The sequence below is a fragment of the Conger conger genome, chromosome 16, assembly GCF_963514075.1.
Source record: "Conger conger chromosome 16, fConCon1.1, whole genome shotgun sequence".
Classification (NCBI taxonomy): domain Eukaryota; kingdom Metazoa; phylum Chordata; class Actinopteri; order Anguilliformes; family Congridae; genus Conger; species Conger conger.
Window position 1 is genome coordinate 10,575,999 of NC_083775.1, and position 18,024 is coordinate 10,594,022.

General features: G+C 46.6%; 2 protein-coding genes across 6 annotated transcripts in view; both read left to right on the plus strand.

Annotated features, from left to right (window-relative positions):
- The window catches only part of LOC133114035 (meiosis inhibitor protein 1-like), a 30,568-nt gene extending 24,569 nt beyond the window's left edge, over positions 1 to 5,999 (plus strand). Inside the window, exons 24-31 of the mRNA XM_061223230.1 lie at positions 105 to 262; positions 1,234 to 1,318; positions 1,702 to 1,880; positions 2,430 to 2,511; positions 2,649 to 2,755; positions 3,073 to 3,204; positions 5,114 to 5,229; positions 5,773 to 5,999. Coding sequence (XP_061079214.1) covers positions 105 to 262; positions 1,234 to 1,318; positions 1,702 to 1,880; positions 2,430 to 2,511; positions 2,649 to 2,755; positions 3,073 to 3,204; positions 5,114 to 5,229; positions 5,773 to 5,848 — 935 coding nt within the window. The 3' untranslated portion in view covers positions 5,849 to 5,999. The remainder of the gene's footprint in view (positions 1 to 104; positions 263 to 1,233; positions 1,319 to 1,701; positions 1,881 to 2,429; positions 2,512 to 2,648; positions 2,756 to 3,072; positions 3,205 to 5,113; positions 5,230 to 5,772) is intronic.
- On the plus strand, positions 5,768 to 14,346 carry LOC133113924 (coiled-coil domain-containing protein 134-like). Of its 5 annotated transcripts, none has more exons than XM_061223083.1 (7): positions 5,768 to 5,780; positions 9,446 to 9,579; positions 9,949 to 10,070; positions 11,954 to 12,038; positions 12,224 to 12,405; positions 13,386 to 13,457; positions 14,032 to 14,346. In XM_061223083.1, the coding sequence occupies exons 2-7, from the start codon at positions 9,474 to 9,476 to the stop codon at positions 14,155 to 14,157; spliced, it is 693 nt and encodes a 230-aa protein (XP_061079067.1). In that variant the 5' UTR covers positions 5,768 to 5,780; positions 9,446 to 9,473; the 3' UTR covers positions 14,158 to 14,346. The 5 variants fall into 5 exon arrangements, with proteins under 5 accessions (XP_061079067.1, XP_061079066.1, XP_061079064.1 ...); XM_061223082.1 differs by lacking the exon at positions 5,768 to 5,780 and adding an exon at positions 6,344 to 6,422; XM_061223080.1 differs by lacking the exon at positions 5,768 to 5,780 and adding an exon at positions 6,359 to 6,568.
- Positions 14,347 to 18,024: the final 3,678 nt, after the last annotated feature.

The window sequence follows — 18,024 nt, forward strand, 5'->3', positions numbered from 1 at the left end:
ACACACCACACACCCACGCATACATACGCATGCGCACACAGACACACACACGCACATGTGGTGAATTTCATGATTAATGCTGAACACTGCTCTCTTCCTCCCAGCTGTGTCTATACTGCTCGGCAATGATGGGCTGATGGATCAGCTGCAGATGCTGCTCGACCTCTGCCCCTCATCTTCCTCCACCTCTTCCTCCCTGCTGGGCTGCTCCCGTCTGCTGCTGTCGACCCTGGTTCACCTGCAGCACGTTCACTCTGCACAGGTACAACACACACACACACACACTGCATCTTATTTCAGTACCCACTCTGCACAGGTACAACACACACACACACACACTGCGTCTTATTTCAGAACTCACTCTACACAGGTACCACACACACACACACACACACTGTCTTATTTCAGTACCCACTCTGTACAGGTACAACACACACACACACACACACACACTGTCTTATTTCAGTACTCACTCTGCACAGGTACAACACACACACACACACACACACACTGTGTCTTATTTCAGTACTCACTCTGCACAGGTACAACACACACACACACACACACACTGCGTCTTATTTCAGTACTCACTCTGCACAGGTACAACACACACACACACACACACACACTGCGTCTTATTTAAGTACTCACTCTGCACAGGTACAACACACACACTCACACTGCGTCTTATTTAAGTACTCACTCTGCACAGGTACAGTGAAATTAAAACGCAGCTCAAACCAATCGCTTATTTTTCACCTCCTGTCTTCTTGTTCCTTGTGTGACCTGGAAATCGATCGAGGTCCGTCAAGGACATCTTTAAGGGAATCAGTCCGTCAAATGTTCCTTCTCAGAGTTAGATGCCAGGAGGCTCTTAAACGTTCCTTGAGCAAGAAAACGAGTGCATCCTTTGCGGACCTTTTTTTCTTCTTCAGAAAGCGTATATAAGAAGTATAAATGATCAACCTCTGGATCCACCTGTTCCCGTGCATTGGCCACGTCTGTAACCGACATCACTTCAAACTGACGTATGAAGGAGCAAAAGCACACCCGTCTTCACCGCCCCCATTTTCACCTCCTTTTCTTGCTCCCCTTTTTGGGTGGACATGGGGCAAGGAAAGGAAGAAAGAGGTGGAAAATAAGTTATTGCCCGCTCTAATGGAGTCAGTCCTCGTGGTTCCCTCCAGAGGAATCGCTCTGGCTCCCTGACCCCTCCCTCCATTTTGTTTCCAGGTCCATAAGCGCATTACTCTCAGCCTGGACAGCATGGTTCATCTCCTGTGCTTCAGGAAGAGAAAGACGGATGGCCTCTCGCTGGGTACGTGTGTCTTACGCACAGTATAACTAAGGAGACCGATAAAATCGCACCATTTTGCAATTTCTTTCTGCTCTCCGCTTGGATTTTTTTTTCTTGTTTGTTTTTTTCTGACAGTGTGATGAATGATGCTTCTCTCTCTCTTTTTAAAAGCCTCTCCTCTCCCTCAGTGAGTTATCGCCTTCGGAATACTTGACAAAGTTTGGAAGAGAAAGAAAAAAAAAAATAGAAAAATAATTGTGGAACTTAATTTCCTGCCATTTACCCTGCATGCAAGACTGTGGTTCTCCAGACCTTTCTGCACTTCACCCTGTCCGTCCTCCCTCCATCTCTCTCTCCCCTCCCCGTATTTCCCTCTTCCCTCGTTCTCTACCCTCCTCCCTCAGCCAGTGCCCTCCGGCTGCTGCAGACTGCCCTGGATGTGGACCTGCAGTCGCCCCTCCTCGACCTGACCGCCAGGCCCAGCGCCCAGCGCCCCCTGCTGGAGACAGAGGCAGCCCTGCACCCACTGGGCTCCCACAGGGCACAGTGCCTGACCACTGCACTCTACAGCCTGCTGCTGGAGGTGAGGACAGAGGGCACCACGGGGCAACGCAGAGCGACACAGGGCAACGCAGAGCGACACAGGGCAACGCAGAGCGACACAGGGCAACGCAGAGTGACACAGGGCAACATAGAGCGACACTGGGCAACACTGACACAGGGCACCACAGAGCAACATAGAGCGACACAGGGCACCACAGAGCGGCACAGTGCAACATAGTGACACTGGGCAACACTGTGACACAGGGCACCACCGGCCAACACAGAGTGACACAGGGCAATACTGAGTTAACACAGAGTGACACCGGGTGACACAGAGTGACAAAGGGCAATACACAGTGACACAGGGCAACACAGAGCAATACAGGGCAGCATAGAGTGACACAGGGCAACACAGAGCAACAGAGGAGTACAGGGCAACATAGAGCAACACAGGGCACAGTGCCTAAGCGCTGCGCTCTACAGGTTAGGACAGAGGGCAACACAGGGTAACACAGAGCGACAAAGGGCAACAGAGCAGCACAGGGCAGCACTTCTTCTCCTGCCTGCTTGCTGGTCTCTCCCCACTCAGAAGCAGGAGCTGTTGCTGATTGGCTCGGTCAGCTGTCTGAGATCCCTGCTGGTATTTCTGGGAAGGAGGAGTCCTGACACAGGTACAGCTTACAGATTAAACTACAGAATGACACAGTGATTCAGAGTGATTCAGAATGATCCAGAGTGACACAGTTATACAGCGTGATTGGGAGTGATTCATAGCGATGTGGGCGTTGCCTGTGTCTGCCCTCCCCAGCCCTGCACATGGTCTGCCAGCCCTGGAGCCGATTCCTCCTCTTCTCTCTTTTGAGCTGCGGAGGGGCCAGCCTCCTGCACCCTGCTGTCCTGCAGCTCCTCGAACTGGTGCGCCTCCTTCACCCCTCCCCCACACTGATGCTGTGCACAGGTCTCACACACTGATACACTGCCCATGGACCTCACACACTAATACACTGCCATAGGTCTCACACAATAACACTGCCAATAGATCTGTGCAGTAAAGTAGAGCTGTGTTGCTGTGCAGTAAAGCGGAGTGTGCCGCTGTGCAGTAAAGCGGAGTGTGCCGCTGTGCAGTAAAGCAGAGCTGTATTGCTGTGCTGGTGTGCAGTAACGCAGAGTGTTGCCGTGCAGTAAAGCAGAGTGTGTTGCTGTGCAGTAAAGCAGTGTGTGTTGCTGTGCAGGTGGTGCGGTTCAATAGTAAAGCAGTGCTCTGGGAGCCTGACCTGGTGCAGGTGTTGGAAGCAGCAGAGAGCAGAGAACTGAAGGACCTGGAAGGAGCTGCAGCACAGGCCCTGAGACAGCTACTGACACAGGTACACACACACACAACTACTGACATGGGTACACACACACACGCAACTACTGACACGGGTACACACACATGCAACTACTGACACGGACACACACACACGCAACTACTGACACGGGTACACACACACGCAACTACTGACACGGGTACACACACATGCAACTGCTGACATGGGTACACACACACGCAACTACTGACACGGGTACACACACACATGCAACTACTGACACAGGTACACACACACATGCAACTACTGACACGGGTACACACACACATGCAACTACTGACACGGGCACACACACACACACGCAACTACTGACACGGGTACACACACACATGCAACTACTGACATGGGTACACACACACATGCAACTACTGACATGGGTACACACACACATGCAACTGCTGACACGGGTACACACCCACACATGCAACTACTGACACGGGGACACACACAAGTGCAACTACTGACACGGGTACACACACAAATGCAACAGCTGACATGGATACACACATGCAACTGTTGACATAGGTACACACACACATGCAACTACTGACACAGGTACACACATGCATGCAACTACTGACACAGGTACAGAAACACTGTAATAGCAGTGAAGAAATCCTCCAAAATATTAGTCAGTGACATCACAAACAATCTCCACCGGGCAGGGGTGAAGGTACAGTACTGTGCAGAAGTCTTAGGCACCTGTATAACATTCTGTACAGATAAGATTCTTTCCAAAATAATTCACTGAAAGGTCCTAAATAAACGTAGTATACATTTGACATTGCATTTCAGTAATTTGACATAATAGTTAAAAACTGAATCAAATTGCCCTTCGGCGTTAAAACTGCATGACTTCTCTGAGATAGCCAACGCTGTCCTGCAGTTCTATAAGACAATGAGCAGGGAGGTTGTTCCAAGCATGTTGGAGAACTTGCCACAGTTCTTCTGCAGACTTTGGTTGGCTCCTTGTTTCTGATCTCAGACAGCCTTGATCAAGTTTTTATGTAGTCAATTGCTTACAGTAATATGTCACTTTTTAAAAATTAAATACAAAAATGTCTCTGTAAAATTAAATATTTCGGAAAATGAATATTTGTAAATCTCAAATGTGTTCTTTTATACTAACACACACACAAAAAATAAACATATATAATAAAGTCTAGGGTGCCTAAGACTTCTGCATAGTACTGTATGTTTCCCTTTATCTCTCTATCAGCAGCTGTATCCATACTGGGGATTCTCACAGTGATCTGTAGGTCACTGAGCTGAGATTTTCAGAGAAAACATGCTGCTAATGAGCTGAATGCAGTCCCTCCAAAATACCCAATGTATGAGCACAGGGATGTCACAGTGATTTCATTTGAACTCCTAAGAGGCACATACTGTACTACTGTATATAAACAGAGACAAGAAAATCCCAACCTCTCTGTCAACATTTGGAATTGATATAATCAGAGTTGTTTTTCCAACTGACAGATGAGTGAGTGTGTGTGTGTGTGTGTGTGTGTGTGTGTGTGTGAGATAAATCAACAGCTGACAACTGCTATACTGAGTCCTGAGTCAGTGACAAATAACACATTTGTCCTGTCTATGGCCACTTGTGTGCGCACACACACACATACACAGATACACATTCTGTTAACTACCAACCAACAAAATGAGTTTGCGGAAGTGGGGTGCTAAAGCGGAATTGGTTACACCCTTTATAATAAAATAAAAGAAAAGGCAAATCTATCCTTATATGTTTTGTCATAATGATTTGAACACACACCCCAGCTTACATCAGCTACCTCTGACAAACACGCCGGTCAGTGCAGCAGCATTGGCTTGAGTAAGGTAAGTGGTCTTTTTAAAATTTTCGCTGGGTAATCTGCCAGTTCCTTCTTCATCTCTCCTCTTCCAGCTCCTGGGCAGCCCCTCTCACCCGCCCCCGACACAGAAGCACAGAGAGCGGGCACAGAGTCTACTGGACTCCCTGGAGTCACTGCCCCCTGTGGACGCACAGAACCATCGCATTGTGTATCCTTTCAACAACAGCGCATGCATCTGCGCCCACACAGCCTCTCACCATACTGCAGCCTGTGCCCACTCCTCCTCCAGAGAAACACGCCCTGGGCTCTGACTCCTGTTATCCTACAGCGCAGACTGTACAACACTGACCCGCAGATGTATCACTCTATCGCCGATATGCCTACTGCAATAGCCCATTACAGTAGTGTCTGTTAGGGCGACAACCCTGGAGAGCCGGGGGCTTTTATTCCCGTCTTTAAGCCCCCCAGATCAAGCAGAGGCAGTTACAATAGTGTAGGAAAGGCCACAATTAATTGAAATCGAGTTAACTGCCTGTACGACTTAATGTCTGCAGAAAGTGGAGTGCTTAAGATCACAAAGGCCGTGTTCTTTAAGAGACGGCTCCAGCCTCTTCCTAAACGATTCCCTCGTACATTAAACCCAACGGGCACAGGGCGCAGGGTCATGCCGCAGAATGCAGCTACCATTTTCTGATGCAGGTGCCCGTGTCGCAGATATTGTGGTTTCTCCTTAGCCCCTCTCTCTTGTCAGGCGCGTTGGTAAGTTGTCCGTCTGCCTGTCCGACTTCACAATGAAGACGAGGGACACTGGGGAATGTGACGTATAACGTACAGAGGCCTGGCAGTAAAGCTGATCAAGCTTTCATCAGTTTCTTCTTCACCGATTTACAGTTGCTGCCGTTTGTTACAGTTGGTGCTTGTGTTACTACTTTATTTATTTTTATGTTTTTCTCTCAGTAAAAACGATTCCAAAGCTAACGTAGTTTCAGTGTTTATGTATATGCATGCACAACACACGTACTTCAAATGTACACGGTTTGCAGATCAAACGATGAACAAATTGTATTCGAGAATCGTGAACACAATAATTAATGGTTTATAGATTTCGTTAATTCCTGAGAACGTTACCACACACATCCCCGAAATATAGTACTTAAATACCACGTAATGCATATTAAGCCACGACAGGCCATCTGTCGACGTTAAGTGTTTGTAGTTTGTCAGATCTTTCCTGGTAGAGGAAAAGATTAGCAGCGTACCAAATTACGGAATATTTGTGTGCTGCTCTAAATCGTCCGTCTGGAAACCGCGTCACTCTTCGGGGAAATTGTAAACTGTCATTCGTCCAAGCCAGCCGGTGTGATCGTGGCGCTGGCGGAGTGGAGGAACGGAATAGGAAATGTAAATGATCATTTTAAACGCAGAATCTTCTCCGGATAATTGTACCAAATGCTCAAAGACGGATGTATCTTGTTGTGAAAAGGTTGGACGTTAGCCAGATATCAGTTTTATAACTAACCATCTCGTCCTGTTGCTTTTATTGTAAGGTGAGTGAACGGCTAGGGTACATTTAGCGAGCCAGCTAGCAACTGACAATTGCTGGCCAATTTGCTTTCTGCAAGCTGCATTTACATACAGATGCTCTGTTGAAATGAAGCCTTTTCGCATAGCCCTTTCGGCAATCGGCTATCTAAGAGTCGTTGAATAAGCCATTTCTGCCTAAAAAGCTTTAGTGTTCCAATGGTGAAATTGTCATTGTGATTATGTTTTTTAGCCGAGCGCTCTGTCACTCTTGTGATCATTTTTTGTGACAACGTGCCTCTGGTTTGTTCGCTCTGTAATGTGACAGCTGACTTAATAGCTAAGAAGCGAAGATGTTCTATATTGACCATCTCCCCTCGGAGCAAACGCGTTGATGCTGTAGCTGTGCGATTAAAGCAGCATAACCTCCTGAACAAGTAGGTGGGTTTTAGTAATGATTAAGAGGTTAGCTACTCACTTTGACGTGTTTGAATTATCTTTGTGTTGATTTACGTGTTTTGGAGATCTTATTTTTATTTACGGCTGATGGGTTGGGGAAATGATCTGAACCATTGCAGCAGTGGTAAAAAGGGCATTTTTAAATAATTGCCCCAGTATTATTAATAGACTATTGGGAGAGTCATTCAGAATGACTCTCCCTATGACTTTTTAACCAGAGGAGGGAAAATAACTGTTTCATTGCACATACATCAGGTAGGGAGCTTTTTCAGTGGTGAGTGATAAATGTAAGATTAAAGATCTCGTATTGCTGAACTGTACTCTGCCCTGCGCTTGTATTGCTAATACTTGCTTGAAGGGCAGCAGAACAGGGATTTCCCACCCAGTTAGAGCCGGAATGCCTCGCTGATGGCACTGCTCCATGTTCGTTTCCTAGCAGTGATGAAAGATCGCTCCCGCGGAAGAAGATTAGCCATACAGTGCACGGCGCCTGGGTGGGAGGGCATTGATTAATTCTCTAATCGACTCGTCATTAATGGGACAAGCTTTGTTACAGAAAACGTATGGCATGCTTCTCTGAAGGGCACTGTGTGAAATGATGGATCTGCCCCAGTCTATGACGCCCTACCTAGGGAACTACTGCACCGTCTGTCAGTTAGAAACACTTAAGTGCTGTGTGCCTGCTGACTAAATTGCGGGTAGGCAATTGAAATCCCTTCCACTTTTCAAAATTACAGACTCGTCTCAGAAGATGGGTCAGACTTACTGTTATGGGCAGATTTAAGCTAGGGAGTGTCCCTGTGGTTAAGATTCATTTTAAAGAAGGATCAGGCTAATTTATGCTTATGTTTAATAATGGACATTTGACATGCGCTGTGGGTTTCACTGGTTTAAAAAGGGCTGTAAATCAAACAGCCTTAAGAGTCCGCTGTCATCATTGCCCTACCTCTGTTATTTCACATTTCAAAGCAGACTGAAATGAGATGTTTAGCTGTGTGCTAGAATCACTCTCTGAGGAGGATTCCGGTTCCTGAGATTGAAGCTGGGCTGTGCTGTGCTGTAGGTTCTAACCTAGAAAATCTAACCTGGGAAATCCGTGCCTTTTGTCTTCATGGAAGACTGCTTGACATTGTAATAACGCCTGCTAAACCTTGTCTCTTCTGATTATAGTATCGCACAATGACAATGTGGACTGAGGTCCTCACCAGTGCCTCGAGTCCATTGTGTGCAGTCGTCCGTCACCATGCTTGGCTCCAACCTGTCATTGGGAAGTCAGAGCATTGCTTTAACACTAACCTGGTTAAAGAACAGCCAGTCTGGGACTGTGAAATGTTGGAAACGTGCTTGCCTTAAACTGGGGGGGGGGGGGGGGGGGCGTCATGAAATATCACCACCTGTTGAACTCCCCCCTTCAGCTCTCTGCCCCCCTCCCCGGGATGTTTTTTAAAATCTGTGCCTGCTGCCTTTTTTATCATTGCAAAGGGAAATTAATATTCACGAATATTCATCAGAAAGCCTGTCAGTTCTCTCCTGGGTCCCCTCCCCTCTGATATTACTGCTGCTGGAGGAGTCTGAATTATACATTATATGTGTGTATTCCCCTCCAACTTCACTTTTGTTCTCTGCTTTAATGTTTCCTTAAGAACCAAAAATTGTTATGTCACTGATTCATTTTTGATGTTGCTGGTTTTTGTTTGTCTTCTGACACCACAAAAGAGGTGTGGAGATTAAGCTTGTAATAGGAGCCCAAACTCCTTAATATAATTAGTAAATATAATAATAATAATAATATTAATACTATAATAATATAATAATGTAATAATATAATAATATTATTATTATTATTATTATTATTATTGTTATTATTATTATTGCCCTGCGATGGACTGGCGACCTGTCCAGGGTGTATTCCCGCCTTTCGCCCTATGTATTCTGGGATAGGCTCCAGCCCCCCTGCAACCCTGTTCAGGATAAGTGGGTTAGGATAATGAATGAATGAATGAATGAATTATTATTATTATTATTATTACTAATGTGGTATTGTCTCTCCTCACATGTGTTTAAAATACTTTACTCTAAAGGAAGTGGAATATTAATCTGCACATTAAATAAGGATAAAAACTAAAATGACAGGAGGAATGTAAGGTCGAGTAAAGGCAGAGGGTTTTTTTAAGAGATTTGGAGCCAGCGTCTGACCGTCACATCCGGGCAGCCCCGTCCACAGGCGTGGTGAAAGCTGATGGTTGAATATTGCTTATGCAGTAGGCTGGTTTATGCGGACTGTGTTCCGGTAATGCTTTTCAGGAGCACGTCTTCGCCAGTCTCAACCGGTAAGACAGCGCCCCGTGCATTTAAGCTGCTGTGCTGCTTAGACTTTCCACTGAGAACACTTCAGCCGAAATGAGGTCACCTCAGCTCTACCTTTTCCTCTGTGTGATTGGCAGAGTGCCTCTCTGGCGCCTCCCTCTGGCCATGCTGTGTGTGTGCGCTGTGCTGCTGGTTTTGGCTGCTCCGGCCCTGTCCTCCTCTGCGGACCCGGAGACGCACAGCCCCAGACATGACTCTAACCTGGAGATCTGTATCCTGTTACGGGCATGCCCGCAGTGTGTGTGTGTGTGTGTGTGTGTGTGTGTGTGTGTCAGTCAGCACTTACGTGTGTGCATGACTTCATGTTTTTGTGTGTGTGCTTGCATGGTTGTGCACATGCAAATGTTTGCCTGGGCGTTTATATTCGAGCATATGTGTTTCTGTGTGTGTGCGTGCAGTGTGTGTGTGTGTGTGTGTCTGTAAGCGTGCAGTGTGTGTGTATATGTGTGTGTGCGTGCGCTGTGTGTGTTTGTGTGTACGCATGCATGCGGTGTGCGTGTGTGTGTGTGTGTGTGTGTGTGTGTATGTGTATGTGTGTATGTATGTGTGTGCAGTGTGTTGTCCTTACCTCTCTTCTCAGACAAGCGTCTGTTGGAGACGAAGCGGAAGGATCAGCTGAATGCCCTGAAAAACCTGGTGGAACTCAATGACATTAACCAGCAGCACAAGATCATTGACATCATGCTGAAAGGACTTTTTAAGGTGCAGTATGCCTGCTGTCATCCGTCCGCCCACTGTCCAATCACAGCTCTACTCCGTCCGTCCACTGTCCAATCACAGCTCTACTCTGTCCGCCCACTGTCCAATCACACAGATCTAATCCGTCCCTCCACTGTCCAATCACACAGCTCTAATCCGTCCCTCCACTGTCCAATCACCCAGCTCTAATCCATCTGTCCACTGTCCAATCACACAGCTTTAATCTGTCTGTCCACTGTCCAATCGCAGCTCTAATCCATCTGTCCACTGTCCAATCACAGCTCTACTCCCTCCACCCACTGTCCAATCACACTGCTCTAATCCATCCGTCCACTATCCAATCACACAGCTCTCCTATGCCCTGGTCTTTCGGTTTGAAATTCCCAGTTAATGTGGCTTCTGCATATCGTCAACATTTTCACAAGAGCTGAGGGCCCCCTGTAGTGACACGGTGTGTGTCAGAAGCTGGCTTTAAACATCCTACAACACAGTGACATCATCTGTGTCTGTCGAAGAAGCCAAACCGCCCCGCTACACTGCCAAAACCTGAGCCAGGAAAGATCACATTACCAGCTGCCTTCTGGATTAATATATTAATCACAAGGATAACACAGATATGGCCATTTTAGCACAGGCATCACGTTTGTCTTCCAATGCAGCTCAAACTGGGTTTTGTTAAGTGGATACAGTTTTAGGAAAATTCCTGTTGGGACTTTCGTCCCCACATGTCAGTGAAAAATGAATCCAGTTTGCCTTGAAAAGCCAAATATAGCAACTCTGCATCTCTGGGTTATCAAAACTGCATCACACAGAATATTCTGAGGCACAGTTAAACTAAGGGAGCTGGGAATTCTCCCCGCTTGCTCTACCGGGGGGAGAAGACAAATCTCCTCACACACTCACGCTGCTGAGCTCCTGCGCGCACGTATACGGTACAGACATGTACACACACGTCTACACACGCGTCTACACACATGTATATACACACATGTATACATGCATCTACAGTATACGTACACATATACAAACGTGTACACATGCATCACATGTATACACACACATTTACACACGTATGCATATAATACAGGTATGTATACAGTGGGCTCCAGAATTATTGGCACCCCTGACTGACAATGCACAAAAAATAAGGAATATGATTACAAAGATTAATTCAAAATTCTGAACATGAATGGTAATTGGTAAATGATCGGCATTTACATAGCGCCTTTATCCAAAGCGCTGTACAATTGATGCTTCTCATTCACCTATTCACACACTTACACACTATAACGGCAATTGGCTGCCATGCAAAGTGAATAATAATGTACTTTTTTAATGTTTCAATGGAATCTGACAAATGTTAATTTAATAAACTATAGATTTAACCCAAATCAATATTTGGTACCCCTGGTTTAGCACTTGGTGAGATTTGAGATTTTGGACCATTCTTCTGTGCAGATTCTTGCAAGGTCCTTTACATTCATGGGTTTGTGCTTATCCACTGCCCTCTCCAGTTCAGCCCACAGGTTTCTGCCCTCTTCAGTTCAGCCCACAGGTTTCTGCCCTCTTCAGTTCAGCCCACAGGTTTTTGACTGGACTGAGGTCAGATGGCCACTGCAGAACATAGATTTTCTTGTCACAACACCATTTCTGTATAGATCTTGAGGTATACTTTCGGCCATTGTCTTGCTGGAATACGTTTTGCGCACTGCCAGTCCGGGGTGTCAATACTTATGGAGCCCAATGTACAGACATGTACACACGCATGTATACAGATGTGTACGCAGACATGTACACACACACACACACACACACACACACACACACGTGCTCACGCCTCAGGCTCAGGTGTGTGTGCTCAGCGCTGTTTGGCTCCTCCACCCCAGGTGCTGGAGGACTCCAGAGCCGTTCTCACTGCCGCCAACCTGCAGCCTGACGACCCCTTCCCCCGGGACGACAAGATCAAAGAAGGTCAGCCCTCCCTCCTCTTTCCCCAGCGGTCACAGACCCCATCTTTCACTGTCCGGATCTTTCTCTCCCGAGTTTGTCTCCGTCTTCCTGCTTCTGTGTTCATCATGTTCATTCAGCGATGGGATAGCGGTTAACCTCAGCTCTGTGTGTCTCTCTCTCTCTCTCTCTCTCCCCTCTCTCCGCAGCGTACTCCCACGTGATCGAGAACACGGCGTTCTTCGGGGACGTGGCCCTGCGCTTCCCCCGCATCGTGCATCACTACTACGACCGCAACGCAGACTGGGGGGCCCTGCTGCGCTGGGGGCTGCGCTTCTGCAACCTGACGGGCGTCTTCGCTGGAGGGGCCCACCAGCACGTCCTCACACTGGTTAGACTGGGGAAGGGGGGGGTACCAGCACCTCCTCACACTGGTTAGACTGGGGAAGGGGGGGGTACCAGCACCTCCTCACACTGGTTAGACTGGGGAAGGGGGGGGTACCAGCACCTCCTCACACTGGTTAGACTGGGAGGGGCACCAGCACCTCCTCACACTGGTTAGACTGGGGGAAGGCCCACCAGCACGTCCTCACACTGGTTAGACTGGGAGGGGCACCAGCACATCCTCACACTGGTTAGACTGGGGGAAGGCCCACCAGCACGTCCTCACACTGGTTAGACTGGGGGAAGGGGGGGGCACCAGCACCTCCTCACATTGGTTAGACTGGGAGGGGCACCACCAGCACATCCTCACACTGGTTAGACTGGGAGGGGCACCAGCACATCCTCACACTGGTTAGACTGGGGGAAGGCCCACCAGCACGTCCTCACACTGGTTAGACTGGGAGGGGCACCAGCACCTCCTCACACTGGTTAGACTGGGGGAAGGCCCACCAGCACGTCCTCACACTGGTTAGACTGGGAGGGGCACCAGCACATCCTCACACTGGTTAGACTGGGGGAAGGCCCACCAGCACGTCCTCACACTGGTTAGACTGGGGGAAGGGGGGGGCACCAGCACCTCCTCACATTGGTTAGACTGGGAGGGGCACCAGCACATCCTCACACTGGTTAGACTGGGAGGGGCACCAGCACATCCTCACACTGGTTAGACTGGGGGAAGGCCCACCAGCACGTCCTCACACTGGTTAGACTGGGGGAAGGCCCACCAGCACGTCCTCACACTGGTTAGACTGGGGGAAGGGGGGGAGGCCTTTGGCTACCTACAACTACAGGACTATTAGTCTTTTTAATGCAGATAACAAAATGGATGGCAGCTTGTTTTAGAGCTCTGTTTGTCTCTTTTCTTCAGCACTTCTGTCTTTCTCTGTGTCGTTTCTTTGTCCCCTCCTCTCTCTTGATCTGCCTCAGATGTCCCAGGAGTTGGGAATAACGGAGAAGTCCCCGGACTTCATCAACCCGTACCGCACCGAGAGAGACGACGTGAGTGGCTATCTGGGGTTCAGGCCGCAGTCCTGCTGTGACCTCGTCCAATCAGAATTCGAACCTCTGTTTCTCACTGATTTCATTCATTAGACCACAAGCAAAAAAATAATAATATTGTGCATAAAGGACCAAAAAATACAAATACAATGATACTAAGATTATTTTACTTGAGATTTTATTTTTTATTTCAGTATTTGAAACCCTGAAAGAAATAGTGTTCTTATACCGCCCTCTACTGGAAGATTGGTTATTGACCATGAGGAGGTGACTGACAACATATTTATGTTCTCACCAGTCAAGCTTGAAGTTAAGCTACAGTTCTTTGTGTTTTGAAATGCTTCGAACGGACATGCAGCAAAATATTTTTATACATTTAAAAATAAAAAGTATGCATTCATATCTTGCAGCTTAATTAATGTTTCAAATGCAAGTTATTGAATGGAAATGTTATTTAATGAAATGTGGGGGGTTGTTTGCTCTGCTGTGAGCTAAACTGGTGGGAAATCGGAGCGACGATTGGCTGTTTCGCTTCAGAGACTCTTCCTCTTGTGGTCTTCCTCTCTGCCGCCAGGTGCTGCATGTTGCAGAAGCCTTTCAGAAAGTCCTGAGGGAAGAAGAGAAGAGGAGGAGGAAGGAGGAGAAGAGGAAAGAGATCAGGAAGGGCCCGCGCATATCCCGCTCTCGCACTGAGCTATAGCGCCCTGACCTCAGCTCATCAGGCTCTCTATCCCCAGTGCTGAAGCAGGGGATTATGGGACATGGAGAAGTAAGGGTGGACAGCAGCAGTGGACCTTGAAGGAGGGATGAGAAAATGATGGAGCAGTGGGAGAATGTGGGAAGACTGGAGCATTCTGGATGGGGCTGGAAGGAGGAGTGGGAGAATGGGGAGAGAGAGGGAGGAGTGGGAGAATGGGGGAGAGAGAGAGAGGAGGTGTGGGAAAATGGGGGAGAGAGAGAGAGGAGGTGTGGGAGAATGGGGGAGGGGGAGTGGAAGTGGAGGAGTAAGCAGGAATGTTGCAGGAAGCGACTTCATTCCGTTTCTGTTGAGGTATGTGATCATGTCTGTGGGAAGGGGCGAGGGGGCTTGGGGTAAAATACCGGAATCAAGCAAAAAAAATTATAATAAATATGACCGTGTTGTATTCTTCTGTGGTAGAGACACGAAAACACTTAGAACAAGTTTGGCCAGAGAGTCTGACCGAGGCTAGTTTTTCATTAGTTTGGGGGTGTGCTTCTCTTGATTTTAAAAACAAACACAAAAGCAATTATATGATTTGTTGTTGAATTGTAACTAGATTTAATACTGTTTCTGTTCATGACAAAGGTTGAGTGCTTCTCTTGAGTTTTGGTCTTAACAGTGTACAAACGGAACATGAAGACATTGTCCTTATTTGGATTGTTATGTGTGTTTTTTTTGTCGTTGTAATTATTAGTATTTTTTAAATTCTGTTATATCATGCTTGTGTTGTCTGGTCAAATCAGAAAAAAATGAGCCCATTTTATACTGTGCTACATGGACTGTCGGCGGCCTCTGCTTGCAGTGGGGAAAACGTAGCATGTTGCACACCTTTCCCCGACACTGACCATGAATCAGCCGTAAGTCGCCAAACCTATGGCTTCAGGCCTGCAGCGCACTGATCCAGGATCCGGGGTAAGGAGCTGAGCTGAGCATCAGCTACACAGGTCCTGACGTTCACACGACGGTCCTTGATTTGGTCACTTATTTTCTGCTTTTGTGCTTATACTATTGTTTAGTATTATTACAGGTTTTATGTTGTTGTTTTTTTTGCACAATTAAGTCCATGAATTATGAATTATGAATTCTGTAAAAACTGTACAGCCCAAAGTTTTGCTACATATTATTTAGTGTAAATGGGTATAAAGCTTATAAACCTCACAGATTACGTATCTGGTGCTACATTACCAGCATTTAAATATTTTTAGCAGGCAAAATGGTAGCACAGTGCTTAGAGTTCAGTTATTCGTGGGTCTTCATTTGTGTTCATTCGTGAAACTCATTGCTCAGGTTGTGTTTACTGTGTGTGTGTGTGTGTGTGTGTGTTTCTTTTGTTTTAAATTTTGTGGGGGTTTTTTTATTCTTTGAAAATGGAACAATACTATTCATAGGGACTTTTATGGATTACTAAATAAAATTCTATCCACCACAGAATAAGCCAGGGTTGATAATAATTGATTATTACGTGGATATGTTTTGTAAATTTGACTGTTATATAAATACATTGAATAAATATGTATATTTGTGGAGTGTCCTGTTAATTGATTGCAGGGGAAATATATATTAATAAATCTTTAATCATATTATATTGAAAATGTGCCTTATTATTTAATTTAGTTCAGTTTAAGAATGTAACTAAGCCAGTTCCTGTTTCTCACAGTATTAATGGCAGAAATTTGAATCAATGGCAGAAAAGGAATCCTGACCAGGTTTAACAACAGGTGGCTGCACATAATCAAATATGACCGTGTTATATAAGTGCTTTAGTCTTTCAGTGAACCTGAACACTACTACTACATATTACAGTCAAAAACCTGGATACACTGATTCTCAAGTTGAACTGGATTAAATTTGAGTTTTGCATGTAGAATTCAAAATGAGAAAATTAAGTTTAGTATAGGAATAGGCTTAATCTGTGTCTGTGAAACTGACTCTTCATCCTTTAACTCACTACTGTGTTTATACATACATACATAGAGTATTAGATGTACATAATATACACACACACACAAAAACGATGTACAGTATCCACATAAATAGCATGTTTGCTTTAGAGATAATGTTCAGCAGAATGGCTTTGGCATTGCAACATGAAACCACTGCAAATTAGGAAGCTCTTTTCTCACAGAGAGGTATGCATGACCAAAGATTTAACACTGCACACACAGACCAATCAGCCCATAGACCGTGTCTGATACATCCCCATGTATATTTGCACTGGCAAGTAGTAGGTGGTGGATCTCACTCAACAAAGATCAAGTGCCAACGGAAATACACAGAAAAACAGGATTTGAATGTATTTGCAAATTCAGCCTGGGACTTGAGAGCTTTAAGAACATTTGTGGAATTTGTCTAAATTGATCAGGTCTGTTATTCCAAATCTGAAATAATCCATTGACTAAGGCTGAAAGTCCGTCCTGCTCTGTTTATTAACGTTGTTCTTCCGACGCAGACTTGGGACAGAATGTCAGGCCGGAACTATACCCCGGCACTCATGTGCCCCAGTCAACTGCCAGCCTCCTATCATCCGATGAACATTTCCACAAGCCCGCTGAATGCCATTGGGACTTCATATTTCCTTCCAAGTTACACGGGCAACCGGACTGCGTTTGGTGAGTGTATGGGTTTCTGTCATTAATCTAACCACTGACAGGCTGGCTCACGATGTAAGGATGATCATTATAAGCATTCCTGCGACTGAGTGTTCGAGTCTCGGTCCCACCATTAGTGGCTATGGCTGGAGGTCAGCATTGGAGAGGCAGCAATTGGCTCAGCCTTGATGGGGAAAGTTGGTCTCATCGTGTTATTAATATAACGGCCACAACTGGTCAGACCAGGCACCTGCAGACGCACAAACTGAAAATATGCTGACCTCGTTCTCCTTAGGCAGTGCGTGATTGGCAGTATGGAACATAGTGAGAATAGGAGTCACGAGTCTGCCATCTCCTGACGTCAGCGGGAATGGTTCTGATGGGAAAATGGGGAAATATCGGGGAGGAAAATATCAACAATGACATTTAAAAATAATAATAATGGGCACAGCTCCTCGTGATCGAGTCCCCCCGCTGTGTTTGCCGCAGAAACGTCCACTGGCCGCGACCAGCAGGAGATCAGGCAGTGTGAGGATCTGTGCGCGCCCGGGCCACACATTTTTGCTGCTGGTGATGAGGTTAGACAAACACGGAAAGATGGAGGACGGCGCAGGAGGGAGGATACGGGAGGCTTTTGGGCGGGGAGCCCTGAAGCACACCATGGTCCTCTTCACACATGGAGAGCTGCTGGGCGGGCAGCCTGCAGAGGAACATCTCAGAGAGAGCCTGGAGCTGGTAGGGGAATGTGGTGGCGGCCATCATGTCTTCCACAACAAGGCCAGCGATGACCGTGCTCAAGTCACCGAGCTGCTGCGGAAGATCGACCAAACGGTGCTAAAGAATGGGGGGGACTACTATTATGTGGTAGAGAATGGGGGGGACTACTATTATGTGGTAGAGAATGGGGGGGACTACTATTATGTGGTAGATAATGGGGGGACTACTATTATGTGGTAGAGAATGGGGGGGACTACTATTATGTGGTAGAGAATGGGGGGGACTACTATTATGTGGTAGATAATGGGGGGACTACTATTATGTGGTAGAGAATGGGGGGGACTACTATTATGTGGTAGAGAATGGGGGGACTACTATTATGTGGTAGAGAATGGGGGGACTACTATTATGTGGTAGAGAATGGGGGGGACTACTATTATGTGGTAGAGAATGAGGGGACTTCTATTATGTGGTAGAGAATGGGGGGACTACTATTATGTGGTAGAGAATGGGGGGGACT

Bases quoted from the DNA above. Each gene is read 5' to 3' on its own strand.
- LOC133113924 (XM_061223083.1), top strand. From the start codon at position 9,474: ATGCTGTGTGTGTGCGCTGTGCTGCTGGTTTTGGCTGCTCCGGCCCTG. The intron at 12,039-12,223 runs GTCAGCCCTCCC...CTCTCTCCGCAG, and splicing joins GGACGACAAGATCAAAGAAG to CGTACTCCCACGTGATCGAG. The intron at 12,406-13,385 runs GTTAGACTGGGG...GATCTGCCTCAG, and splicing joins ACCAGCACGTCCTCACACTG to ATGTCCCAGGAGTTGGGAAT.